Here is a 27,534-nt window from a genome sequence, read left to right as displayed (position 1 = left end):
GACATTCTAGCGACATTCAACGAAGTCACTTCACATTATCGCTTGGGTCGTAGGGTCTTTCCTCCACCCCATTCGTATCTCACCAGGGGACAAGAAATTACGCTCAGACTGCTACAGACAGGGGTTTACCCCTGTCCAGCTAGCGTTTCGGTATATATGGATATATCTCCTGACTGCCCGGACTGTGGGTGTGTGTGTACATTTGAACACATGATGTGGGACTGCCCTCACATACCCAAGGAACTCAAGGCAAAAATGAACTCAAGAGAAGGCTTTTATTCCGCCATCAAAAGCACGGATCGTCACCGTCAACTTCGGGCAATCCAAGGGGCCCACGATGCCGCGGCCAGGTACTCCCTGCCTGTCCCAACGTGGGAGCGGCCCGCAGGGGGGTCGGGGTAAAACCCGGCTCTCCTCCCTCGGTCTTTAATAAAGTTATTTATCTATCTATCTCGTCAGTACAAGCGCTGTAGAAGACCTTGTTACGTTTTGAAAATCCCCTTAGTGTGCACTGTCGACCATCGTCGAAGAATGCACCGATTTCGGAACGCGGACTTCGAGGTAATTATTGTAACCACTGAGCCCCATCTGAAGAATAATTGCGTTGGTGGAATGGGTCAACGCAGGATAGCGAAATGGTGAACTTGACGACGCAACGGGCGAGTTGTTGGTTGTGTAGGCGAATCTGAGAAAAATTCTAAAAGAGATGCAATTTTCTCCTCCTTGCGGTGGTCGGAAGCGATGGTGTCAATGTCAATAGACGAAATGGGAGGCTGATACGCTGAGGAACAAAAATGTCAGGCAACGGAGAGCATGACAGGACGTTAGCGCAACAGTTTTCAAGTCCGTTTCGGCACAAAACGCATACGTCCTGAAGGCGAAGTGCCCGAAACCACCACAGTGCGTGGTGGTTTGTGATGACATCGTATGGGTGGCGGTATAGATAAGGACGGAACTTCGTAAGGGTTCAGAGAGCGTGTGAGAGAGAGAGAGAGAGAGAGAGAGAGGGAAAGAAAATATATTGGTACAACATCGAATGGGGGACGCTTCCGGCCGGGAGGCGCCGGTCGCAGGTGGAACCCTCCGTCAAGAGTATTCTTTCACCACAGCATGATATATGGGGTTTATTGGCGCTAGGACATGACATGACCAAAAAGTGCTTTCTCCGTCACACTGTAGTTGGTCTCGGCTTTTGTCACTGTTCGACTTGCGTATGCAACGGCATATTCAGCTAACGCACGATTGCATCGTGCAAGGTCTATGTGGAGGCCAACATTACTGGCACCCGAGTGCACGTTTGTAGCGGCTGTTGGGTTGTAATAGCACAAAATTAGGGATAAAGTTAGAAGACTGTGCAGATTCTTGAGAGAATTATCGCATTCTGATAACCAATCAATCAATCAATCAATCATTTTATTTCAGCATCAATGAAAATCAATGACACTTGGTGGGTACAGACAAAAAGCCATTAATCAGGCTTGACAGGGTCTGTACCCTGTCAAGGGTACAGACCCTGCATGGCAAACAAGGCACATGATTATACTGCAAACAAGGCACATGACCCTGCTTGGCAGGCTTGGCAAACAAGGCACATGATTATACAATACAGAAGAACAAAGGAACGAATCTGTATGTTATAAGGAAGATAGGTTTTTCACTGAATGGTCATAAATGCGCTAGTAAGGTCGGAAATGCTAAAGGAACTGGTAATGCCATCTTTATACAAATACAAACAAGACACGCGAGCATGTTACATGTGAAGGTCTGAATTATTAAGTAGCACAGGTAACTGGTATTTTAACATTTGTGTGCCGTAATTTGTTCGTATTCTAGGCACCCTCCAGACTTCGCGTACCCTCAGGGTGCGCACATGCTCAGCCTGTCTTAACCCAGACAATTCTGTAAAAAACGTGTCGTTTTTCGTAGCCAATGTATAGCGTTTCTGTAACATTGAACGGTAAACCTCATTCACTGGTAATAGATTGAGAGCCATGAAAATTGGTTCCGTGTGTGCGTCGTATGCATCATTAACGATATTTCGAAGTGCTTTCTTTTGAAGTTTGTGTAGTTTTTCAGTGTTAGTTTTGGTGGTCGTGCCCCAAACTAAGTAACAGTACGATAGGTTGGACAAAAATAGCGATTTGTAAATTAACAACTTTATGTTCTGAGGCAGGATGTAGCGAAATTTGCATAAGATGCCTACAGTTTCTGAAAGTTTATTTAAGGTTGCATTTCATTGATCTGTCCACGTCATATGTTCTTCAAAAATGACGCCAAGGCTTCTAGCTACGCGTGAAAGCTCTATAGTTGATGACCCTAATTTTAAGTTGTCGGTGATATTCAGCCTTTTGTTCTGAGGGCGAAATAATCCTGCATTTGTCTTTGCCGCATTTAAGTTCAATGAATTGGCAACACTCCATGTGTGGATTTTTCTTAGTACTGCGTTGCCTTTTTCTACGAGTTTTGAAGGGTCATGGCCTGTAATAAAAATACTTGTGTCGTCCGCGTAAATGATAAACTTAGTGTTAGCACAAGTATTTACGATGTCATTTATGTACAAGTTGAAGAGTAAAGGGCCCAAAATACTGCCTTGAGGCACACCAGCAGTAACTGGCTTGAATTCGGATACAAAGTCGTTAACAGTGACTTGCTGCCGACGGTGATGAAAGTGATAAGTTGAAGATAAGTGAAGTGATAAGTGAAGATAAGTGATAAGTGACGAAACAGAGTGCGGCTGCATCCGAGCAGCTTCGTTAGGGGGGGGGGGAGATATGATGCCCTCAAAATTGGAAATGAACCAGTTGAAGTAAAAGCAGAGGCTAACGAAACTCTGCAGTTCCTTTATGAACGTTGGTTTAAGGAATTCAGGGACGCCTCGAAGTTTGGCAAGATCGGGGAGAACGCTGGCCTTGGATATAGCATAACTGTATGTACTGAGCTGTCTCGCAGCAAAGTGGCACTGTTTCAAGTTCAGTGCTAGGCAGTCATTTGTTAAGCATGTCAGGACACATTTGAGGCGCTGCGGCTGCTTGGTGACGTCCAGAGCAACGACAACAACATGATCGAGATAGTATAGGCATGTGTGGCGCTTCAAGCCGCGTAAAACTATGTCCATCATGTGATAAAGTGTTGTGGGCGCATTACAGAGTCCAAAGAGTATGACATGAAAGTGGTACGAGCTGTCAGGTACAATAATGGATGCCCTTGGTTCATCAACTTCTACCACTGTCACTCGAAAATAGCCCGACCGCAAATCTAAGGAAAGCAAAATAATCTGCGCTTTGTAGACACTCATTGGGCATCGTCAATTTGCACTAGGGGGTATATATATGCCCTTGCGAGTGATCTTGATAAGGCGTCGGTAATCTACACAGAAGCGAAGAGAGCCATCCTTCTTCATAACAGGGATAGCAAGATTCGCCCGTGGACTATATGTAGGTCGAATCCCTTGGCGGCAAAGCATGTAGTCGACTTGCTCATTGAAACATGAATTTCTGTGACAAACCTGCGTTACGGGCATTGTTACAATGACGGGTGGGAGCCAGTGTGCATGTAATGTGTAATGGTGAACGTACGGCCGAATTTTTGCGTGACCTCGAACGAAGAACGAAATCCGTCCAAGACACTCAGATGCTCGGGGCAGAGAACCGGCGTAAGGTATTCCGCGATGGAAGGATCAAACAACATCTGTGGATGACGTATCAGACGTAACTAAATCATTGAACGTTGGTTAGCTGGCAGTCTGTGCCATCCGACACGTCGACGACTTCCATGTCGTCAATGTCTTCGACATGGCCAAGGCATTCTCCTGGAATCAGTGTCACAGCATACGAATTGGGTTCGAAAGAAAGACAGTACTACAGCCGTACGTAATGTCCATAGCCACAAAAGGTAGCATAACAGCTTTCCCTGTAAGGAATAGACCCGATGGAAAGAACGGTGCATTTTCATTAGAGAGGCTGCTGCGGCACACGGGCAGAAGAGCTCAGGCGTTGTGGGAAATGTTTGTATCTTCTTTAAGCTGCAAGAAAAAAAAAGAGGAACGTCGGCAAATGTCATATTTAACATCATAGATAGTTCAACTTCGGCGCATGGGCAATGAATGACGACGTTATGACGCGAGTGAACATCCCAAGCAATGAGAATGTCATGAGAGCAAGAAGAAATGACAATGAACTCGCTTGTGTACAGGACATACTCAATAGCCACAAGTGCCGTGCTCACAGCTTAAGGGTGAGCATGTTGCGCGCGTGCTGTTCGAAGGGGCCCCGCAAAAGGGGCGTAGTGACTTTCCGAAGCAAGCGACAGTTTGGCTTCCGTACTAGAGAGGGCGGCTTCACTATCCACAAAAGCGAACGTGCAAACACGTTCAACACAAACCTCTATAACATTAGGATGGACGACCTTTTTAGTTCGACGGAGCAGCCATACTTGCCTCGTTCACTGCGACAATAAGTTGTGTGCTACTCGAACTACAGAACGAAGTCACATCAAAGATTGTGAACGGCGACGCGAAGAAGGCGAACGGCGACGCGGAGAAGGTGAACGGACTAAAAGCTGATGACGAGGCAGAATAATGGGTTGTAAGAGCTGTAAAATGGACGTGGTATGGCCGTATCAGGGGATCTCACGGGTGATGCGGCACCAGGCCGCTGAGTCCTTCGTCAGTGGCCGCTGATATGAGTGGCTTAGGCACACACAAAGCATATTGACCGATCATCACACGTACGCCACGAGTTCACGATGTTAGGCCCAGACCAGCTCATAGGACGCGGCTTACGAGGTGTCTGGGAAAAAACGGGACAACAGTTTGTGGTCGGGACCTAGGTACGACATCGGCGTAACTGAGAGGCGGAGGTGCAGCTGCAGGGAGTGGAGGGAGTCTGTGACGACTTCACCATAACTTAGAGGCACCGCTACAGGCAGCTGTTTGCGGTGCGCAGGAATAACCTCGACGATTTCATGCTGAATCTATGTGCTGCGACTGAGCGAATAGCACTAAGTAGAGCTGACGGGGAACCCCCTAACGCACAAGCGCATTTTTCTCTGCGAGCAGTGTTGATGGATCTTAAACGGCCGCCAATTCAAAGAGATGTTCGTCGTGCGAAGAAGGGCCACGGGTTGAAGGCCGCTTCCTGCGCAGCTCCTCGTAAACCGGAGAAACAATTTCTGTGACTGTGCGCAGATTCTTCGCAAGCAGCATACAAAAACGCAGTGTTAATTCTGTCCGACTCCGTCATGTTCTCGTTGACTGTCGTGCTAAGTGCAGAATGTCTTCGATGTACCTCGTGAATGATTCACCCGGTTTATGTGCTAGTTCCCGCAAACGCTTCTCTACGCGCAGCTTGCGAACAGCAGAACTACTAAGCACGTTCACGAAATATACCCCTAACGCGGCCAAGTCTGTTAACCGATCTCATTTATCTTGTATCAAAGGCTTGCCACACCCGCGAGATAAAAGATCACGTTGTTCAGCTTTACGGCACCGTCTTACTTGTTGCGCGCGCTTGCGCTCTCGAAAGAAGAGAGCCAGTTCACCACATTGTTGTCATTCGTGCTGCTGAAGGCAACAAGGTTCCTTTGGCGGCGCACATCCGATCACACGACCGATGCAGAAGCAGGCACGTGCCGCGACTCGTCGTCGGATATGGTTGGAGGTAGCGTGCCGGACCGAAGTTCGATGTTGGACGTTTTCAATGTACTCGTACCTTCCACCAATTGTTAATACGTTCATTGATTGGGAATACGGAGGATCTAACGCGACCGTAAGGTCAGAACACCAAGGTTTATCACGAGCAGCGATCCCGCGCCTTGCGCTCGTGATGGTGATTGGCAAGCGTCCATCATCTTCGCTACAACCCGAAGAGCTGTGGCACTGTGAATTACGGCTAAAAGGGCGTGCGACATCAAACTGGAGGTTTTCAGCGCGACCGTAGGCGCACCCCTGAAGGGGACTTTGAGCTTCCGTCACCGAGCGGGGGACAGCCAGCATGTTGCGGCTCCGTGCTCCACGCTGTGGCAGCGCACAGGGTACCCTCCGCGCGGTGACGTAAAAAAAAAACCCTCATTGCCTCGAGGTGAAGCCCCCAGTTTCTGTTTCACGCGCTCTTATTGCCGTAGTTTGTCGTGCCACGCCTGAGGAGACAATCGCCATAATTCAGATGAGAAAGATTAAATGGCTTGTCCGGAAATATCGCTTCAGTTTCCCATTTGCGATGAGTCCCCTGTAATCTAACGTTCAGATGCTAACTATTTGATTTTTCTAATTAGCGAGAAATTACCCTGTATCAACTGTATCATGCCTGATGCCCAGTATGGTATTTCGAAGATGAAGTCCATGTAAACAGGTGCTATTGAATGCTAAACATGAAATAAGAAGTGACTGCGAGCAAATGCTGTAGAATATGGCAAATGAGCTCTGCAGAATTCCGCAAGGTGCAAGGCGTTGCGCTGATAAGCCCGAGGTCGCGGGATCAAATCCCGGCCACGGCGGCCACATTTCAATGGTTGAGAAGTGCAGAAACGCCCGTGTACCGTGCATTCGAAGTCGAGGTGGTCTAAATTAGCACTACGACGTGCCTCATAATCACATGGTTGTTTTGGGACGTTAAACCCTAGAATTTAAATTCCGCAACGTAGAGGAAATGTCATGAAAAAAAAATAATAATCTAGGCCGAATGTAGCACAGTGCTAGAAAGGTAACCCATGCGGGTTTCTCAGAAAGAAAGCTTCGCAGATGAGAAAACATTCGTCGGAGGAAAGCGTGGTGCAACGTTCGGGTTGGTGACAACTTTCCCTTTTCATTACATTTTCCTCCATCTTGCGAGATTCCGCAGAACAGACTTGCCATATTCTGTGTCCCTGTGATTCGAGTGAGCGAAAAATTCCCCCTCGCACTGCCATCTCCTATCCTCCTGGTTAGCTCAGATGGTAGAGAACCAGCCCGGAAAGGCGTTAGTCCCGGTTGCAAATCCCAGACCAGGCCAATCTTTTTTCTCCGCAGCGGAACAGGTATGGGTTTCCTTCGTAGCTTCGTCCCACAATCGGGTGGCTGACAATGTTCTCTTTTCATAAAGGCTATAATAAACTGACTGCTCATTAACCTGAGGAAGGCTGTTGATTCTGGTAATCATAATGTTATTATAGACAAAGTCGCTTTATGACAAAGGAATATGTGCAATTGCACTAAAGTTATTGCAAAGCTACCTTTCAGATAGGTATCAATACGTTTTAGTCAACAGAGTGACATGTACAAAGTTACGTGATAGAAAGGTTATAAACAGGGATAAGCTGCCTCAGAAAGGCTGGATGGCACTAATGTGTTTTTTTGCGTACTCATAGCTACTAGTGTTGCAAAGTTCAATTACTACACAGGCATATATGTTGTCAAACCGGTGAAACTTCAATAAGCTTCTGCTAAATAATAACTAAACTGAAGGCATACTATTTGCACCGATTAGCGAAGCGCATCACTGCGTTATTACCGTACATTTTCGTGTTGATCAACTGGACCAGGTACAAGACTATGTTTCTGGGTGTTTTGTTTGTTGAAGCCCTCTCATGCAATACTCAGGTGATTATCCTTACAGCATAACGTTGTAAAAAACGGGAAGTTTCTTAATGATAATTGGTATTATTTTTCCCTGATTAAGAATAGTGCTGTAATAATAATTTCACTCTAGGATTTCGTATGTGATATTTGTGTGGGGCATCACATATATCAAGGACTACAAGAAATTGATTACACTACAAAAGAGAGTGCTTACGTTTTTAAAATATCAAGGTAAATCATCGCAGTAATTAGCCTCTATTAATTAAACATGGTATACCTCAAGCCTCTCAGATATATTGTTATAAGTTGATGCAATGCATTATTAACTTTTGGATATGTCCACATGGCTAAATCGAAAAATCAATATCCACTGTTAATCATGCCCCACGAACAAGAACCAGTTATGGTCAGTAACGCAACTTTCCAAATCTCAGCACTGTTAAATCTTCTAGGGTCAACAGACTTCAATACACGTAGTATATTTATGGTAGTAATATTTGAAAGTAAAAATGACTGCATTTCACTTCCTTAAGTTTTGATGGGCTATGTATTTAAAGCGTGCAGCAATGAACTATTGCTAGTGCCTGTTGTTTTCTGCCTCTTCTTTCTAAGTTTTTTCAAGGCAGCTTAATAACCTGGAAGTTGCATAATTTGCTACTATAGATTGAATATGTATTTAGGTACACCAGTATTTTGTGCGCAATGTTGTATTGGTACATTTATTTATTGAGCCTATGTAATCTTCTTTGTGCATCGTATGTGTTATTAACCACTCTTTATTTGCATGAAGTATCCTATGTATTATTATGACATTTAGGTGGGAAATGCTTTTTTTTTCTTGCTTTAATGCTGTAAGTTGACCTTGATGCATTTGTCTTCTCTACTGAATCTAACCAGTCGCTGTTGCCGTTTTCCAAACGGAGCAGAAGCCTCTGTCAGGCCTCGATGTATTTTGCTTTCGCTACATTTTCTGTAACAGATACAGAAAAATAAATATTTCTTTCCTGTTTTTTCTTCACTATGGTCACCACCACTGACGGCATGTCTCCGACCCATCTTTTATTTCACTATGGCTTTTTTCTAATATTACTGGAAGTTTTCGTAGAAATACCCGGTGGAGTTTGCGGTAGATCCATTGTGCTCGGCATACAAAATTGAAATGAAGCATCGGTGGCTCAATTTATTCATCTTCTATCCTTCTCTTCAATTAACCTCTTTCAAAGATTTCCTTTCAAACATATGACATAATTAAATGCATACACGAAAATTATAAATAGTCCCAAGAGAACCTTGGTGCCAGTATTGCAGAGGCCATGAAACAGAGGCAATTTTAACCTAGCGATTCATTCGTAAGTTCGCTCTGCCAGTGGCTGGCACCATTCGCTAATGATATGCCTGGCATCCGGACTGGCTAAAATTTTTCTTCTGAAAAATAAATTCAAGCGTAACAAGTTTTTGTGGATTTTGTGGATTTTTGTGGATTCGAGCCCAGTTTTCTAACTACTCATAGACTGACGTCACTTAAATTACGTCGTCTCACGAATTTTCTGCCGCAAAACTTGTTTGATTCCTTGAAACACTGCCGAAGTTAGACGCAGCTATCGAAGCGATGAGCGGCTTGCTGTCTCCTTTCATTTCCGCCAGTACCCTGGAAACTACACAAGGGAGCCGGCAAGTGGATGGAAGGGTGCAATGTACCGCTGGTCCCACCCAAAGGTTGAACGCGAAATGGCTTGTGGCGCCAACCCGTGGCGGCCGTGGTATCTACGCTACGCTCATCATCTCTAAGTCAAAGCGCAGTACGTGCAGCAACGTGCAACGGTCGTGTTTACACTCGCCTTGCAAAGATGAAATGGCTTTTCTATACTTCTTTTTAGATCGCGGACATATGTATTTTTTCGTTTATCTCAGATGACCAGTAAACGTATTACTGAGAATGTTCTCGCGATGTCAAAATCAGGCAGTAACTGTTGTAGGTCCCATTGCTAGCGATGACGCTGCAAGACGACATAGCGGAATCGAGAGGAAGTGTTTTTTTTCATTGCGTTCGACATGATACTATATCCCCTACTGCACTCAGTGCTATATTATTTGGCTCGAATGTCCACGGGAGCCTGATAAACTGATCGGCAACGTTGTCTTACTATGATCACACGGTATTTCAGGGCCTCTTTAAGGACTCTAACTGTTTTCTATTGCAACTTGTTTTGTTGGCTCACTGTCATGGCTTGTTGGTCTAACTGGATTTTTGCTGTGGTAATTTTATAAGCAGTGAAAAGTCAGGCGGGAAAGCACATGGCCATGTTATTGCGGTACTGAGTTTCAGGTTCGACAGCCGGTCATAGTTATTTTCTAGACTTGCTTTCAACATCTTTACACATACACAATGCGAGCTCTCATTGAACGTCCGCCTAGCGAATTTTTTTTAAAGCACGACGCCTACGTCGTCTTTTGTTATAAGTACTCTTGTCTTAGACTTCACCGAGGTCAGCACAGGCGCTATGCACTTCCCTCCCCCTTTCCGCGTTCCGACCTTATCATAAGACGAAGCTATTTACAAATTATTTACCGTTCTCCTAAAAAAAAAGAGTTTCCAAACTCTTCAAAATTACGCGCAGTGACTCTTTTCAGCACTGAGACAAAAGGCAACATGAACCCTAAAGAGCAAATCATATTTAGGATTTTGTTTAGCAGACACCATTACTTGAGCATTAACCGCCGCATCCTCTTACCGAGTACAGTGACGCACGCCGGGCAGCAGCGACACGCGTCGGCGAAGGAACGAACCACTCCGTCGCAGGTGGTGTTATCAGGGGCTGGTTCGCACTTGGTGTCCTCGCAGGGCTCGCCGGTGCACGCGCTCTGCCGTTCTGCAATTATCACGGCGTCACATCTTCCGACAATTTGGGCGAAAGTATACTAAGCAAATGGCGTTACAGTCTGGGAGAGCGAATGATTTACTATATCAAGCAACGTGGGTGAAGTGGTGACATCTTTAATAACGTGACTAGCGGAGCTAGTCGGTTATTGTTTTGGAAGAAAACAGCCCTATAAAGGTGACACGGTCAAGAAGACACAATAAACGTATCTACGTACCTAATGAGGTACGTTTATTGCATGAATGGTGGCTTCTGAATCTCAGAAGGCGAAGAAAATACAAGAAACCGACACCAGTAAGTTGTGCATAGTTCGAAGCACGAGTGCAATAACTGTAAAGGTAAGTAAATTTTCTATCACTGGGGCCAATAGATGGAGCCTTGAGACATGGCGCCCTGCTGTGATCAATAATAAAAACATCGAAATTGTCCCGCCCACGTTGCTCGCGATACGTAACCAGGATTGCGCGCACTTTTAAAATTTGGCTCACACCGCAGGATTGGCAATGTGGATGGCCACATTACAGACAGTTTTTTGCTCGCAGCGCGTTCGAATGTTCCCGCGGACCCGCTGCGACCAAGAACTGGAAGTAATGTGGCCATCTACTGTGCCAAGTGCGTACGCGAGCCATTGTGACTTTAGAAAATGCACAAGCTAGTTTGGTGGCGACTATACTACGACGATACAAATCCTACGAATTAGAAGACTTCGTTTGCTGATGTTGTTCCGTTGTCTCAAAATTGCTCTCATGTGAGAACGCTGCGTCATTTGGTGGCGCCGCACGCCCAGCACTCATTATTGCGATTGAAATAAGAGCGAGGAGATTTCTGAGCCAATGAACGTATTAGGTACTCCCAATACTAGCAAGGAATTTCATATATCCGGTGATCATGCTTGTGGTGCCGTCTTACAGTAAACTTGGCACAACAGACATGTCAGAATAACCTTATTTGATTAGCTCAAGACTTGTTCATAAGGCTTCAGATAGAGCGGCTCTTAATTTCAGTTATTGAAAAAATTATTTTGAGCCGCTATTTTGTAGCGATTCCTTTTTCGATGCTACTCCTTTTCACTCTTCGTCAGTGGTCAGATAGACACTCCATCGTCGTCATCAAAAGGATGAGCCGGCCGTGAACTGTGGAAGACAAGTGCGGCATAAAATTAAGTGGGAGGCATGACTTCAAACCAACATAGACTTATATTCTTAAGATAAGATGAAGTTCTCAGCCCATCTACGCAAAGTTCGTAAAGGTGAGCAAGTTAGTATCGTAACCGCATTTGTATCACTCACTGGCGGGGTCACCGTGAGAGTCCCAGTTCGGCAGCTCTCCACACTCGGGCTCCGCGAAATAGTACATCATGAGCAGCGCCGTGATGCAGCAGCTGGTGACCACGCCGGCCAAGCTGACACCCAGCACAAACAGTCGCGTCCCCTGCGTATTGATGAAGGGGACTTCGAGCCACACTCACAGGACTTTTTGTTCGCCAGGGCTTTTTGCCATTAGCCGGCCACCTTCCAAAATAATATGTTCGGTACAAGAACTGGCTGGCATTTTCTCTGACGAACAATTCCAGCGTGAGATAATTTTGTGAATACGTGCCCGAAACCGCAGCACGCTGATGAGGCACTGTATCACGTTTAGGAAATTGCAACACGAGGACCATGCACTATCCGTTTCGGCCGTGAGTTATCACTGCTGGAACCACTGACAGTGGACGAATACGATTGAGAATCCCCAAAACAATCCACAGACACACTTTTGCATGGTTGTTGCAAGCACACGAAAATAGTCCTCGCCTTCAGATCGGTATCTTTTCACGTTCGCGGCAACAAGGCAGCCTAATTCAACCATGCGGAATGTCATCTCGAAAAAACGCGTTGGAGCGAATGTCCCGTATATCAGCTGTGGAATATATTACAATTTATCCGCAAACACAGACACGCATATGCACTCGTCAGAATGGCTGATGAAATCACAAATAATTTAAGTAAAGGCCGCGGAAGGAGATATGTTGAATGGAAATCTGGGACCGTATCCACAAAATGCCCTTACGTCTGAATTGTTCTTAAAAGAAAATTCGACTCAGTCCTCATGCTGGACATACTACACTCGAACATCTTTGGTAATGAAACGGGATATAAGGAAATAATGGATATAACGAAGTAAATTAAATTACCCTTGAAGTTCCACAAGCATTTGTGCATTTAAAACCTCGTTTTAACAAAGTGAAATTGTTCTGCCGATGAATACAATTAACTAGATGCGCCTCCGAAGTCAAATAATGACCGAACGCTGCGCCCCGAGTATACGCCGCCTTCTGCTGGATTCGGCACTCGCTTGCCGCGGCAGTTCAAAGCTCCCGCGTCCGCGCGTCGACTACGCCGACAACTTTCTGTGGCCATGAAGGGAAAGCTACGGAGGCAAAGCGCGCACAAGTAATAGCGCTACTGAAAAGAGTCCCGCGTTTTAATCCATGTTTGTTTAGGCTGGGGGAGAGAAAGCATAAACGCCTCATTAGCAAGAGGTAAATAAGACAGAACACACCACTGAGTGTAAAAGTTTACTTATCTTGCGGCTTTTCCCTTCCGCGTCTGGACGAACGCGAAATCGTCGCACGTGGAAGCTGCGTCGATTCAGCGTCTGTTCCGAGCAACCAAAAGCACTGTCAAACGCTGCCGGACTACTTGGCGTGGTAACACATGTGCAGCATCCACGCGTCCGTTACTTTCGCTTCATTGCCACATAAAGTTGTCCGCGAGTATAATCTTTCTCAGCGCCGCGCACAGTGGCGCACCTGCGCTCAAGCAGCTAAATCCCCTGGAAAAAAAAAAAAAAAAAACTTTACAAGCAGCGGCTCACTGTCGCACTTGCACTGACCTCTCTCTTGCGCGGGCCTGGCGGCTGCTAGGCAACGCTAGACGGTGCGTTCATTTCTACTGCGCTGCACGCCACGCAGGCAGGAGCAGATGGGCGTGGCCAACAATTCCCCTGCGCAATCTCGGGGATCATACGGAAGCCAGCGCAAGTCGTTACATGCTTGCCGGCTACGCGCAGCTGTGCGAAATATTCGTGCATTCACTTCTCTGGTTCTCTACGATGTGCCGCGCAGGCAACCCAGCTGGGCCTGGCCTTCGAGATCTTCCAGGTACAATCTTGGGCGTCACGCCCAGGGCGTCCCTTCACTTCTCCCTCTCCTTGCGGCGCGCCGCACAGAGCAACTTGGCGTGGCCTCTGATTTTTGGCGCTGAGCCGTGCTCCCTCAAGGGCTGCAGAAGATAGCGCCAACCTTTCCCTTTCCCTCAAGAACCACTTATCATCATCATCATCATCGTGGCCTCTGAGATCAGTTTGGCACCTGCGCAATCTCTGAGGCCACGAACCGGCCGAGCAAAGCCGGCATGGCGAGGTTCACTTGCCCGCTCGATCACACGGCGGAGCGCTGTGTTGTGTGACACGTGCTGCTCGACCGTGGCGAGCCATGTGGAAAGCGGAAGCGAAAGGCGATCACGATGGAACCGAAGACAGCTATCTAAAGGCTGTCGCGCCGGGTGCTAAGTGGCGTGTTGCGCAGGCCAAAGATTCTTTTGTTGCTTTAGTCGAGTTTCATCGCATGCGTGGCCATGTAGTGGTTCAGTGGGTCGCAAAGCCGTCTTCTTACTTCTCCATTGGGCATATATTGCAGTAAACGGTAAAATAGATAGAACGCATTAATAGATACAACGCACAATAGCGAAGAAATTCTGGCTACCCCTTCAACTTCGTTACAACGCTGTTTCAGTGCATTAGTGAAGGCGACAAACAGATGACAAAGAGGACTTACTATAGAGGGTCCATATTCATATCCTAAAGTTGCTCGTATGAGTAAATTTCTGCCCATCTTATTGCTGTACATAATACTGAACTGAAGTCAGAATTCTAGGGTTTTACGTGCCAAAACCACTGTCTGATTATGAGGCATGCCGCAGAGGGAGACTCCGAATTAATTTTGACCACCAGGGGATCTTTAACGTGCCACCATTGCTTGAGACACGGGCGTTTTTGCATTTCGCCCCATTGAAATGGGCCGCTGCAGCCGGGATTTAATCCCGCGACGTCGTGCTTGCTTGACACATTATTAGCTAAAGCAAACAGTCAATTGGAAGATCATGTGCGAACCAAACGGTTTTTGAATACGGCCCCTAATGCTCAAACGCGATCATTTACAGACCGTAAACTTTTCTGCATTCTTACCTTTGGCGCTCCTACCATGTCTTCCAATGGCTGGCTGTAATGCAAGAAAAACACGTGCAGCGCAATTTAAGTGTTGCTCGCTAAAAGAAGTAGCAGCATGAAGAAGCAGACATGAGATCAAAGGGAAACATTTACATAAAATTTCTTAGACCGGTTAGGCTGATATTGAAACTCTCGAGACGAATAATTCGTGATCTAATGGCATCTTGGACATAGTGCACCGAAACTATCAAAGAAAAATAACTGCAGGTATGTAGAAAATTTTCACAGTTGCGGATATTTTGTTATATACACGTTAAATTCGGTTTATTTTATGCTCTCAGCCAAGTGAATCGCCTTGTATTAAGCTAGGCACCAAGTTCACGAAACGTTTTGCCGTCACTGTTTGCTATTCGACGGTTGCCAACGCTAATAATATGTCCAAGATCATAATTAACTTGCTGCCTATAATTTTAGCATAAGAATATTTTGCGGAATACGGACCCACTTAATAATTAGTGGAATGCCCAGAAAGCATGAAAGCGGCACGCAAGCATACATCACGAAGTGTGCTATTTAAATATGCTATTTTTGTTCGGGTACATAGATCAACCAATGGGGTCATAGGAAGCACGCTGTGGTGCGAGATATATTGTGCTCCCATCTTTACAAAAGTTATGGCTGCACCTAAGTACGTTAGATTCAGCTCTTCACAACAATCTCGCGGGTGAAATGTCCCCGAGCTTGTCCTTACTCTAGAGCGCAAGAGAAGATGTCAGCTAATCACGATGCTAAAATCTCTTATGCAAATGCGGCCTGGCAATGGTACAGGGAAATTACTCGAAACGCTGCTGTGAATTCGACCCTATTTACGAAACGCCCCTCCTACCATTTACAATAATATATCTGCATAAGCACTGCATGCTTAGAAGAAGTATTCAAGCTCTTAGACTGGGGAGGCTTAGGAGTGAGCATCAACGGCGAATATCTAAGCAACCTTCGATTTACAGATGACATTGTCCTCTTCAGCAACAATGGAGATGAATTACAACACATGATTGAGGACCTTAATCGAGAATGTGTAAGAATTGGGTTGAAGATGAATATGCAGAAGACAAAGATAATGTTCAATAGCCTGGCAAGGGAACAAGAATTCAGGATCGCCAGTCAGCCTCTAGAGTATGTAAAGGAGTACGTTTATCTAGGTCAATTACTCACAGGGCACCCTGATCACGAGAAAGAAATTTCCAGAAAAATAAAATTGGGTTGGAGTGCATATGGCAGGCATTGCCAAATCCTGACTGAGAGCTTACCACTGTCATTGAAAAGAAAAGTGTACAATCATTGCCTTCTACTGGTGCTAACATATGGGGCAGAAACTTGGAGGTTAACAAAGATGCTCGAGAACAAGTTAAGGACCGCACAAAGAGCGATGGAACGAAAAATCTTAGGAGTAACGTTATGAGACAGGAAGAGAGCGGTGTGGATCAGAGAACAAACTGGGATAGCCGATATTCTAGTTGACATTAAAAGAAAGAAATGGAGCGAGGCAGGCCATATAATGCGTAGGATGGATAACCGGTGGTCCATTAGGGTTACAGAATGGATACCAAGAGAAGGGAAGCGCAGTCGAGGACGGCAGAAAACCAGGTGGGACGATGAAGTCAGGAAATTTGCAGGCGCAAGTTGGAATACGCTAGCGCAAACAGGGGTAATTGGAGATCGCAGGTAGAGGCCTTCGTCCTGCAGTGGACTTAAATATAGGCGGAGGATGATGATGATGATCTACATAATAGGTGTGCAAAAACCTTTGTCTCATTGCGGAACGCAGGCAGCGTCGTGGGGTCTTCCTGCTGCTCTCAGGACGGCTGCCGAGGAAGCTCTCGTAGGTCAAAGCTGCAAGGAAACGGTCATGTGAGAAAAAGCCTACCCGATCAGATAATCATTACAAATAATTTACTAATATCACTGCTGAATAATCTGGTTTATTATTCGCTCGTTGATCTTACACACCAATAATAAATAATTTCACCTTCTGTGTTGTTTGTGCGCACTTTTATTTTGCTGGCTAGCCGTCAAAGCAACTAAACTATCAGATGTGTTGAAGGCAAGCTTTCCCTTTGCTGCAAACTTAGGGAAAATATGATGAGGGAAGCACAGTGACGAAACATGACTGCCCACTCAAGTTGCTTTTAGCAATAATTATTTTACGGCGTACTGCAGCAATGTCCTAGAAAACAGAGTTTCAGTGTTCGCAACGGCACGGTGAAAAGCAACGCCTAAAGTGCGCATTTGTTCTGATGTCCAGGGTAACACAAATTTTGAGTTTTTGAACTCGGAAGTCGAAGTAGGGAAAATTGTACTTGCCAAATTTCCAGATTGTGGACTCAAACAACCAAAGCACGACGGACAAACACCATCGACGTATTCCCAAGCTTCGTGTTTACCGAAAAATTATGTTAGAGAACTCCTATGGCCATTGACAGATGATCTTCGGAAGAAAAGGAACGCTACCCAGCCATGACATACTGCCCGATGAGATTTCAGTTGCTCCTGGCAACCTTAACTTAATGGGTGAGTCTATTCTCCCGGCAGCATTTGTACCGGCGCGCACCTCCTATTGGCGCTCGGAAGTCACATGACAAACTGCCGGGGGAAAAACGGCCTGAAGGTGCGCCCTAACCTAACATCACATAACATAATATCACCTAATCTAACCTAGCATAACATAACATAACCTAACATAACACCCTAACCTTCCAAGAGCCAATAGGAGGTGAGTGCCGGCAGAAATTCGTTGCAGAAGTTCTCCCGGCTGCCGGGAATATAGCCACTGCCTAACTTAATTGCTGCACTCAAAACATTAGCAAAAATGATTGTCGACCTTCTGTTGAAATACGTGTACTGTCCTGAAGGATGAAACAGCATACTTACTTCCTACAAAAAACTATCTCGTCCTTCCTCCGTCGGGATTCCTGGACTTCGGTGACGGTGAAGATAGAAGCGGTCAGACAATAACGAACAAACGTCAGCCCCGTCCTTCGTCCTCTTCTTCTTTCACCCTCATACTAATTGGGCGTGGAGCTTGTTCTTTGTTTTTCCCTCTGTTTTAATGTTGCCAGAAATTGACGTGTACTGTTCGCGGCAAGAACAAGAACGAAACATTTAGTGCGAGCTAAAAAAAAAAGTGCTATATCTCTTCGAAGTCCACTTCTCCAGAGGAGTTCCGTCTTTGTAGGTTTCTTAGAGCGTACCAGCACAGAGAAATAAGCCGCTGTTTGAAACAGATACACAAATATCAGCACTAGAAACCCACCTTGTCTAAAAGGCTTGTTGATGCGGAATCTTTATTCCTGTTTTCTTGATTTTCGGAGACAGCGGATTCAGAGTTATGAGTTCTATTTACTTTTCGTGCGACATGACATGTGTATATAAGCATTTATAGCACGTAGATGGCACGCTCGAAAAACAATATTTTCATTTGCAACATTTCGGAAGGGGTTGCGCCTTTCATAAGTGGGCTGTACAACCAACTAACGTTCATAAAGCCAAGTAAGGCTGGGGAATATGTCGACTCCAATCCACGTGTTGGCGTCAGCAGTCGGTCACTGTGGAGCCCAGACCACCTTTAAGTGCACGCCAAACAATGGCAGGTGACCTATAATAATCTAGACTACCCACTACGTAGAGTGTCATGGGAAATTTCTCTCGCTCTTGAGAGGCAAAACACCGTATTTTACTGCAAATAATCCTATTACCTTATCCCTGCTGTTCGATGTTCTGGAAACAAGTGACGCTTGGTCAGTGGGTAGCTTGCAATGCTGTATTGTTTGTGTTCTGATTCACAATAATAGAAAAATGACACCCTCTGGACCTCTACAAAAAAAAAAATAAACCTTCCAGCCCTTCCACTGGGGTGCAGATGGAAGACCAGCGAAGCTGTACTATGGTGGGAAACGTGTATTTCCAATAAAGACTATTAAGATGTGATGGTGTAATTGGTTATTAAACTATTGGGGGAGAGAGATAAGTTTAATGATGCGAAATGCAGAGAGGTCGGCCTGAGGTAAATTCCTCTAGCCAGCTACTCTGCGTTGGGGGAAGGGGAAGAGGGAAAGAAAGAGGGAAGAAAGAGGCGCATGATGGGTGACGATGATGAGAGAAGGAGGATGTAAAACATATGGCAAGCACTTTGGCATGCTCAAAGCCTACAGTCCAGGCCCGTACTTTTTAAAAAGTCCAGTAGCGCCTGCATGGCCTTGAAACTTGATTGAGTGTCTGGCCAAGGGCCTAAAATAGCGTCCTCCGACAACGGTGGGCTGTCGAGACGCGTAAGGTCATTATTCAACCTTTGACGCTCTTGCACGTACCTAGGGCAGTCACAAAGCACATGACCTATAGTCTCTTTGACATTGCACAATTCACAGTCTGGAGAATCGGTGCGTCGCATGAGGTGTACGTATCCGCGCGTAAACGCTACCCCCAGCCTTAGTCTGTGCAGAAGACTGGCACAGCTATACGTTGAATTTTCGATGGTAGCCTAAATTTCATGGTAGGGTCCAATCTCTGCAGTCGTCTGTGTCGATTATCCGGATTGTCCCAGTGCTCTTCTGTCGATTTTCGGATGACACTGGAGAGAAGGCAGTTGGCGTCCGCTCTTGAAAAAGGAATCGCAAGCATTGACTCTCGTTCTTACAGTGCTTTCTTCGCTTCGGCATCAGCCAATTCGTTGCCGTGTATACCACAGTGACTGGGAATCCACTGAAATGTGATGAGGTGGCCGTTTTCTTGCGCTAAAGTGTATAGCTCGGCAGTTTGAAGAGCCAACACTTAAACTATTAAAAATAAGAAATATATATGATCCGGTGGTTTTTATTTATTTAGTGACCACAGGTATCATACTCTCATGGTCGCTACGGTACACCGCCATAGGGTTTACGGCAAAGGTAGGCACGTTCTTCATAAACACGTCACCAACGCCGCGCGCGTTTGGTGCGAACGCGGGCAAAATGCCGCCGCTGTCGACAACAGTTCTGGGCGTTGTTTGTGTGACCGCACAGATTCGCAGTCCAAATGCTGGCGTGAGCAAGCGCGCCAGCAGCAGCGAGCGAAGGTTCATGCGCTCTAATGCTTCAACGGAAACTGAGCGGCGAAAGCATAGCGCATACACAGGTAGGAACCGTGTTGCAGATAGCTTTCAAGATAGGGTGCGCGCGACTGCCCGGCGCCGTGCAAAGTACAAGTTTTTCGCAGAGCAGAAGCCGCAACCCCTCCCTCCCCCGCTGCCTTCCCGCTGTCCTCCTTTCTCGTGAGAGATTGAGACGCCAGTACCCCTTGCGCCCGGCCGCAAGATACGCATTTGGTGCCGCAGCTCAACGTTTACTCCCATCCCTCCCATCCCCCATGGCCTTTCGCGCGACGGAAGAAGTGTTTGCTCTCCGCCGTGCGTTCGCTCCCTGTGAAAGCGCGCGTCCTTCGCGCGCTTTCACTCGCACATACAGCATACGGCCAGTGAGAGTTTTTTCCACATCCGGACGCGACCATCGAAGAGTGGGCCTTAACAGCTTCGCTGCAAAAAACTAGGCCAGAACATCTCACTGCTTTTTCAGGATGAGACATACAGCATGCGTATATTGTGATAGTTGATATGCATCGGCAGCTGCGCGTGCCTGCGTACGTCATGGGCGAGCATGCATGCTCTCCGTTTATCGAAGTGGCATTTTTATACTCGCGGACAACTTTCTGTGGCAATGAAGGGAAAGCTACGGGCGCGGGGATGCTGCACATGTGTTACTGCGCCAAGTGGTCCGGCAGCGTTAGACAGCGCTTTTGGTTGCTCGGAACAGACGCTGAATGGACGACGCTTTCACAAGCGACGGTTTCCCGTTTGCCCAGACGCGGAAAGGAAAAGCCGCAAAATAAGCAAACTTTTACACTCAGTGGTGTGTTCTTTCTTATTTACCTGTTGCTAATAAGCGGTTTATGTTTCCTCTTCCCCAGCCTAAACCAACGTGGATTAAAACGCGGTACTGTTTTCAGAAGCGCTCTCACTTGTGCGTGCTTTGCCTCCGTAGCTTTCCTTTCATTGCCACAGAAAGTTGTCCGCGAGTATATACACCCGTATCTATCAAAAACTTGCGATCAATATCGCACATCACATCTTGAGTTTTCTGTTAGATAGCTTTAACGTGGGTAAATTCTACCCAAAATGGCATAAAGAACTACAAGACAGATGGTGAACATGTCTTGACAGTCTTGGAGAACCATTGGGCCATCATAGCATGCTGCTCTCGCACTTCGAACCATCTGGCGCGTGCTTCACGTGTCAGTTTTTCTCATGCTTTCTTCGTCGTCGACCCACATTTTCCGACGGGATTACCTTAGGGATCGGCCCGGATATTTTTCGTCAGAGAAACGTGATACCTGCAAGGTGGGCGGAGTCCGCCTATACTGCTATCGCGGGAAAAGGAACTCCGTGGAGACGCGCGCCTGTGAGCCATATAGTGTGCATCGCCATGAATAGTTTCGTATAATGATGGTTGTAATTTGGGTGGCCTCATCATCATCATCAGCCGATATTTTATGTCCACTGCAGGACGATCTCCAATTACCCCTGTCGTGCGCTAGCGTATTCCAACTTGCGCCTGCAAATTTCCTAACTTCATCATCCCATCTGGTTTTCTGCCGACCTCGACAGCGCTTCCCTTCTCTTGGTATCCATTCTTTAACCGCAATGGTCCACCGGTTATCCACCTACGCATTACATGGCCTGCCCAGCTCCATTTCTTCCGCCTAATGTCAACTAGAATATCGGCTATCCCCGTTTGTTCTCTGATCCACACCGCTCTCTTCCTGTCTCTTAACGTTAGCCCTAAGATTTTTCGTTCCATCGCTCTTTGTGCAGTCCTTAACTTGTTCTCGAGCTTCTTGTTAACCTCCTGGTGGCCTCAGGTGGCCTTTTATAGTGATAACAATTATGCGGACGCTTGAGGGGCATTCAAGTCGTGGCCGCCGCCTTCGCCTACGCCACTACCGTCGTCGTGCTGCCTCGCTATCAACAGCGCATGCGCGTCACGTGCGCGGAGAGAGAGAGAAAGAGCCTCCAGAGACGCATAGTGCGTTCGGCTGTAGAAATAAGAAAGCGAAGTGGACGCACTATAAACGCTCCCATCAATACGCTCGGTGGTTAATTGAGTCAAGGCCCTGTCTTCCGCTGATGGCATGAACGTTGTCTGCACGCACCCTATAAGGGCACTAATCTTCCTTTTCAGGCGCTGTATGGGCGCACTGCTCTGAGCTTAACGAACAGGAGACGGCAATGTAATGTTATCTAATGTTTCACTGAACGCTAAAGGCGACGGTGTCCCACCTCGTGTGCCGTTGAGTTGCAATGCCTGCAAAGCCACTGGGGGGCTCCTCTTCACGCCCGTGTTGTGAGACACGTGGTAGGTGTCGGGGTGCCGTTCGTTATGGCCAGCGGCAGTTGTCTTGAGTGCTGCGACGCGCCACACCTTTGGAAGTGTTGAAGCATAACGCTAAACCTTGCCGTCGCTGACGATGCATCACTCATTGGGCAGCACTTCCACATTTCGTCTGCGTGTTACTGTATTCACGCTATCTCGGCTAATCTGGGAGGTATTCCGTAAGAGTCCACCTAGTGGACATGTCCATTTCGTGTGCTGTTGAAGTTCTGATTGGCTGGGCTGGGGTGCGCTTTCTCACGCGCCACAGCCAATCATCACTACAGCAGCAGACGAAATGGACATGTCCACTAGGTGGATGCTTACAGAATACCTCCCCAAAAATTTGTTGATTGCGGAGGTCAAGGAAAGCGCTTAATAATAATGAGAAGCGGTAAAATGTAGACAGAAGGGTACACACAACATACATGTTTCTCACGCGCAGTGATATTGAATATTAAGTGTGCATCGTCGTCTTAATCATTACCTAAAGGCCCAAGGAGTATTGCATAAGAGTAGATCTATGCAGCAGAATAGAGTTAGATGTTATTGCGATAGCAATTATGTGGACACTCTAGGGTAAATTCCGCTGTCAACGTCGGCGTCGGCGTGAGGTTCCGTATCAAGTCCAAGTGCGTTAACAACGCGGCCGCGCGCCGTATGCTGTAGCTGCGAGGGAAAGCTTGCGAGGGTGAGCCTAGAAGGATGGTGCTGGATGCGGCGGCGGCGTCCTCTCGCGCGCGCAAGGGACGAAGCCGGGGAGGATGCCCGGTCGCGCATATTGCCCGGTCTTCGCACGCACACAGGAGGAGAGCGGGGGAGGGGCCACGTTAGTTGGCATCTCCTCTTCTACGCTGATGGCGGCGGCTGAGCGCGGCCGCCTGCACTCTATATTGGAGGAAATCTACGATAGGTTCGAAGGCTACGTAGCCCCACATAGCTGGCGGTTTTGTGTGTGCTGCGATCTCTCTGGCCTGATTTGCGTTGAAGCGAGAGTGTGTTATAATATAGGACATGTCGTCTTTGGTCTTTTGCCTATAGTTTGGTTAGAGGGCAGCATTGCAAAGGCGCCATCGTACTTACAACCAGTGTCCGCGGTAATCAACTGAGGAGTGTTCGTGTTCGCCTGTGCACGCGTGACAGTGTGCTTGTTGATTTACTTATAGTAAGCGAACAGAGATTGGTGCATTGAGCGTCGCAGGGCGACTTCACGCTTTCGTTCACGGAATCGTCCACAAAACAGCGGTGCGTGAAGCTTAGTAGCAGCCACCGTAGCACACTTACATAGTAAGCTTTACTTTGAAAAGCTGTCTAATAATTTGCGGTCGCACTCAATGATTCGCCTTTCGGTAGAAACTGCGACTTATTTTCATGTGAACCAACACCGATGTAAAAGTGACATGGAATGCTACTTGCATTTTAATGTCTACAAAGACCCATTGAGCTACCTTTTAAAGTGATAAAATCGGGGCAAGCTTTCAACACCGCTATATAAGCAAATAGACACATAGCGGGTGTTGTGCATATATAGTATAGTCTTGAACAATTCATCCGCATTAATCCGCGCCAATAAAGGACGTAGTCGCTGAGAACGCCTCAATTGAAAACAATACGTCTATTAGAAGCAGAAGAGCCCGAATCTTCACCTGGAAGAAACAGTTCGCAATTCAGTGACTTGAGCAATCCTGGTCTCATGCCTTCCTGGTCTGGTTTTCATAGAAGGGAGCGTACATAAAACATCGCCACCCAAGTATTCCAGCAGCAGTAATAGTGTGTTCGAAGTCGCAATATACGAAATGCCGTCTTTGGTGTTTTGTCTATAGTTCGGTTCGAGGGCAGCGTTGCAAAAGGTTTTTTTTTACTAAACACAAATTGTGTTGTGGGTGTACGTTCCTCGGCAGTGGAGAAACCTTAATGTAAGATCTCGGGTGATTTGGCAGCTGCGTGTAGCGTTCCATCGCAAAAATGGGATTGATGTTGACGCCTTCAAGGATTTTTCGACCCGCGATGGTGGATGAAAGTCTAGCAAGCTGCGCCGTCTGCTGCGCTTCAATGACTTCCTCTAGGGTGTTGTGAATACCTGGGCTCATGAGGCTCTCGGTGTTAGTACGCATCGGGAGGCTAAGGACCCTCCTTATACTCTTGCGAATGAGCGTGTTTAGTTTGGTTCTCTCGTGAACTTGCCATTTGTGCATAGGTGCAACGTAGTTCACATGACTCATTAGGAACGCGTGGTAAATCCTGAGAAGGTTGTCTTCTTTGAGCCCTCCTCTATTGTTGGACACCCTGGAGATTAGTCTAATTACTTCCTCCGCGTGCGAGGTTAGTCTGTTGATTGTGCGACCGTTGTGCCCGTTGGCCTCGATAATTATGCCTAAAACGCGGATAGAGTCAACTCTTGGGATCGTTTGCCCAGTTGCCGTGTGTAGTCTGATATTCATCTCGTCTAAGGGCTTCCAATTTTTCGGTTTTGGACCCCTTTTAGTTGGGCGATATAGAAGAAGTTCAGATTTGGACCTCGAGAGTTTGAGTCCCATTTTCTGTATGTGACTAACAACGCAGTTGACTGACTCCTGTAGAGATCGTTCGACCTGTCCGTCCGAACCTCCAGTGCACCAGATGGTGATGTCGTCAGCGTAAATGGCGCTTCGGATACCGCCTAGATGTTCTAGCTCGGTCGTGAGCTCGCACATAGCAATATTGAAAAGAAGCGGTGAAACAACCGACCTTTGTGGCGTGCCAACGGGACCAAGCTCGTAAAGCTCTGATTTGAGATCGCCGAGTTTGATGGTGGCCTTCCTATGTTTAAGGAAGGAGCTAAGAAAGCTGTGAAACTTCTCTCCAAGGTTGAGGCGTGAGATGGAGTCCAGAATGTCATGGTGGGTTACGTTGTCAAAGGCTTTTTCGAGGTCAAGCCCCAGAACAGCCCTGATGTCTCTAGTATCCCGTTCTAATACGGTGTGCAAAATGAGCAGCATGACGTCCTGTGTAGACAGGTGTGGTCTAAAGCCGAACATGTTACTGGGGAACAACCCCTCGTCCTCGATGTGTTTAGAGATTTTGTCATTGATCACGTGCTCAACTACCTTCCCTAGACAGGATGTGAGGGATATGGGCCGTAAGTTTTCTATCCCTGGGCTTCGGATTGGTTTCGGGATGAGAATTACTGAGGCTATCTTCCATTTATCAGGGACCCCAGACTTCCAAATGCGGTTGACCTCCTCAGTGATAATCTTTATCGAATGATCATTGAGATTGCGAAGCATTTTGTTCGTTATTCCGTCGGGTCCTGGAGTTCACCTTCCGTTCAGGTTCAACAACGCATTTCGTACTTCTGCTTCTTGAAAAGGTTTGTGCAGCTCGGCTGCCGGTATTCCCTCATAGTTTGGATAATCTCTGGCAGGAGAAGTGGGCTCTCCGGCCTAGGGCAAATACCTCCTGGCCAACGAGTCCGCAATCTCCGTCGTGGAACCTTTATTTCTTTCTGTGTGGAGAATCTTGTCCACCACACGACTCTGATTTGTCTTGGACTTGTCCCCATGAAGTTAATACCTGAGGAGGTTCCATTTCCCTCCAATTCTCATCTGTCCGTCCACCATGTTGCAAACCTCGTCCCAATGCTCTTTTTCTAGCGTTTGGCAGTATTCGGCAATCTCTCAGTTCAATTCCGCGATGCGTTTGCGAAGCCTCCGATTAAGGTTTTGGGTTTTCCACCTGGAAAGTAGAGCTTCTTTGGCCTCTATGAGATGAGCTAACTTGCTATCCATTTTGTCCGGTTAACCTCCCTGCCTTTCCCATCTCATTTATCTCTCTCTCTCTCTCTATCCATTTTGTCTACCACAAGGTTCGTTTGGATGGACTTGGTGGCCGTTTCGACGTCGCAGATGGCTAGGGATAGCCATCCGTCAAAGTCGGACAGGCCTTCGTTACCAACTCTCTCCGATCTGATTTTATGAAAGAGATCCCAATCCGTGAAAGTGAACGTTCTGGGGGGTTTGCCTTGTAATTGGATAGTCGTGCGGAGTATGCAGTGATCACTGCCGAAATTAATGCCGAGATTAACCCACGAAACTTCCCCCTCGGAGCCCACAAAAGTGAAATCCGGAGTGGAATCACGCGAGCATGAATTGCCTGTTCTTGTAGGAAAAGCGGGATCCGTGACCAACGTAAGATTGAGATCTGAAGCCGTTTGCCAGAGGTCGGCCCCCTTGGGCTCGGTTCGAGGGTAACCCCACGCGTGATGTTGTGCATTAAAGTCCCCAGCCACCACGATGGGTGACTTCTCTTTCCGTGCCATGGAGACCGCTTTAGAAAGAATTGTATGCAATCGTTGATGCCTACCCTTCGGCGAACTATAGATGTGGAGTAGAAAGGAACTGTTTCTAAAGCCACCACTTCGAATAATTTCGACAAAGGAGTGTTCTATTGTGCTGCGCCCCATGTGTAGATCGTGTTCTATGAATGTGTATTTTTTGGCTACCAGTGTACAGATGCCCCTGCCTTCCGCACTCTTGACAACGTGAGATGTGTACCCTGGAAGGGTGACTCTATCCGTGAGTGTCTCTTGCAATAAAATGACCTGTGGCTTATCGACCTGTGATCTGAGAAACTGCTGAAGGACCGCCCTTTTCTGAAGGACACCCCTGCAGTTCCACTGCCAGATCGAGAAATTTTCAAGGTTACGTTTCGCAGCCATCGCCGGAAATCGCAACTACCTTAACCTGCGATTTATTACCAGGCGTCGCCATGGAGGTCGCTTTGCTCATAGCCAAACTCCTAATCTGTGGTTTTGCATTGTCCGTCTGGAAGGTTGGCTAGGGCCTCTGCACTCCTGAGACACGCACATGCACACGCGTCGGACGCATGTTTCGTCGATGCCGCTCAATACGAGCTTTCCGCTGGCAGCACCTCCCGCTTTGCGGCCGTCTCCGTTGACACCAAGGGCCGGGTACTTTCGGCCGCATCAATCATTACCTCGTCGCCCGGTAAGGCAGAACAGCTAGCCCTAGCATTAGCGCTGTTAGATCCAAGCAAAACGGAAGTCTACACAGACTCGAGATCGGCAGCCAGAGCATTCGCATCTGGGGCCGTCTGTAAGGAAGTCGCCAAGATACTCTAAGGAAAAGTACTTGTTCATCCCACCATCACCTGGTTCCCGGCCCATTTAGGGTCGAAAGTAGGGGGGGGGGGGCTTGTCAACGCCAACGAATTGGCCCATACTCTGGCGCGAGGTCTCGCTTGCCCCGCCGGGCTATCAGGGGCCGGTGCACCGGGCGGGGCCCGCGACGGGTCTGGTCCGATCGTGGCGGAGACGGAACCACCCCCCCCCCCCCCGCTTTAGGGACATACTCTCCACCTTTAACGAAGTCACAAAGCATTATCAACTTGCTCGCAGGGCATTTCCGTCGCCCCACCGAAATCTATCACGGCCTCA

The 27,534-nt window shown here is 47.2% G+C and overlaps 1 protein-coding gene across 1 annotated transcript in view; it reads right to left on the bottom strand.

Moving 5' to 3' along the window:
- The window catches only part of LOC125947178 (uncharacterized), a 76,761-nt gene extending 51,644 nt beyond the window's left edge, over positions 1–25,117 (bottom strand). The window contains exons 1-4 of the mRNA XM_049671563.1: positions 24,828–25,117; positions 14,662–14,695; positions 11,721–11,862; positions 10,285–10,422 (exon numbers count right to left, since the gene is read on the bottom strand). Coding sequence (XP_049527520.1) covers positions 10,285–10,422; positions 11,721–11,862; positions 14,662–14,695; positions 24,828–25,117 — 604 coding nt within the window. The remainder of the gene's footprint in view (positions 1–10,284; positions 10,423–11,720; positions 11,863–14,661; positions 14,696–24,827) is intronic.
- Between the last annotated feature and the right edge of the window lie 2,417 nt (positions 25,118–27,534).

This window comes from Dermacentor silvarum, chromosome 7, assembly GCF_013339745.2.
Source record: "Dermacentor silvarum isolate Dsil-2018 chromosome 7, BIME_Dsil_1.4, whole genome shotgun sequence".
Lineage (NCBI taxonomy): Eukaryota > Metazoa > Arthropoda > Arachnida > Ixodida > Ixodidae > Dermacentor > Dermacentor silvarum.
Note: the sequence above shows the minus strand (reverse complement) of the source record. Positions and strands in the feature narration are given on the sequence as shown.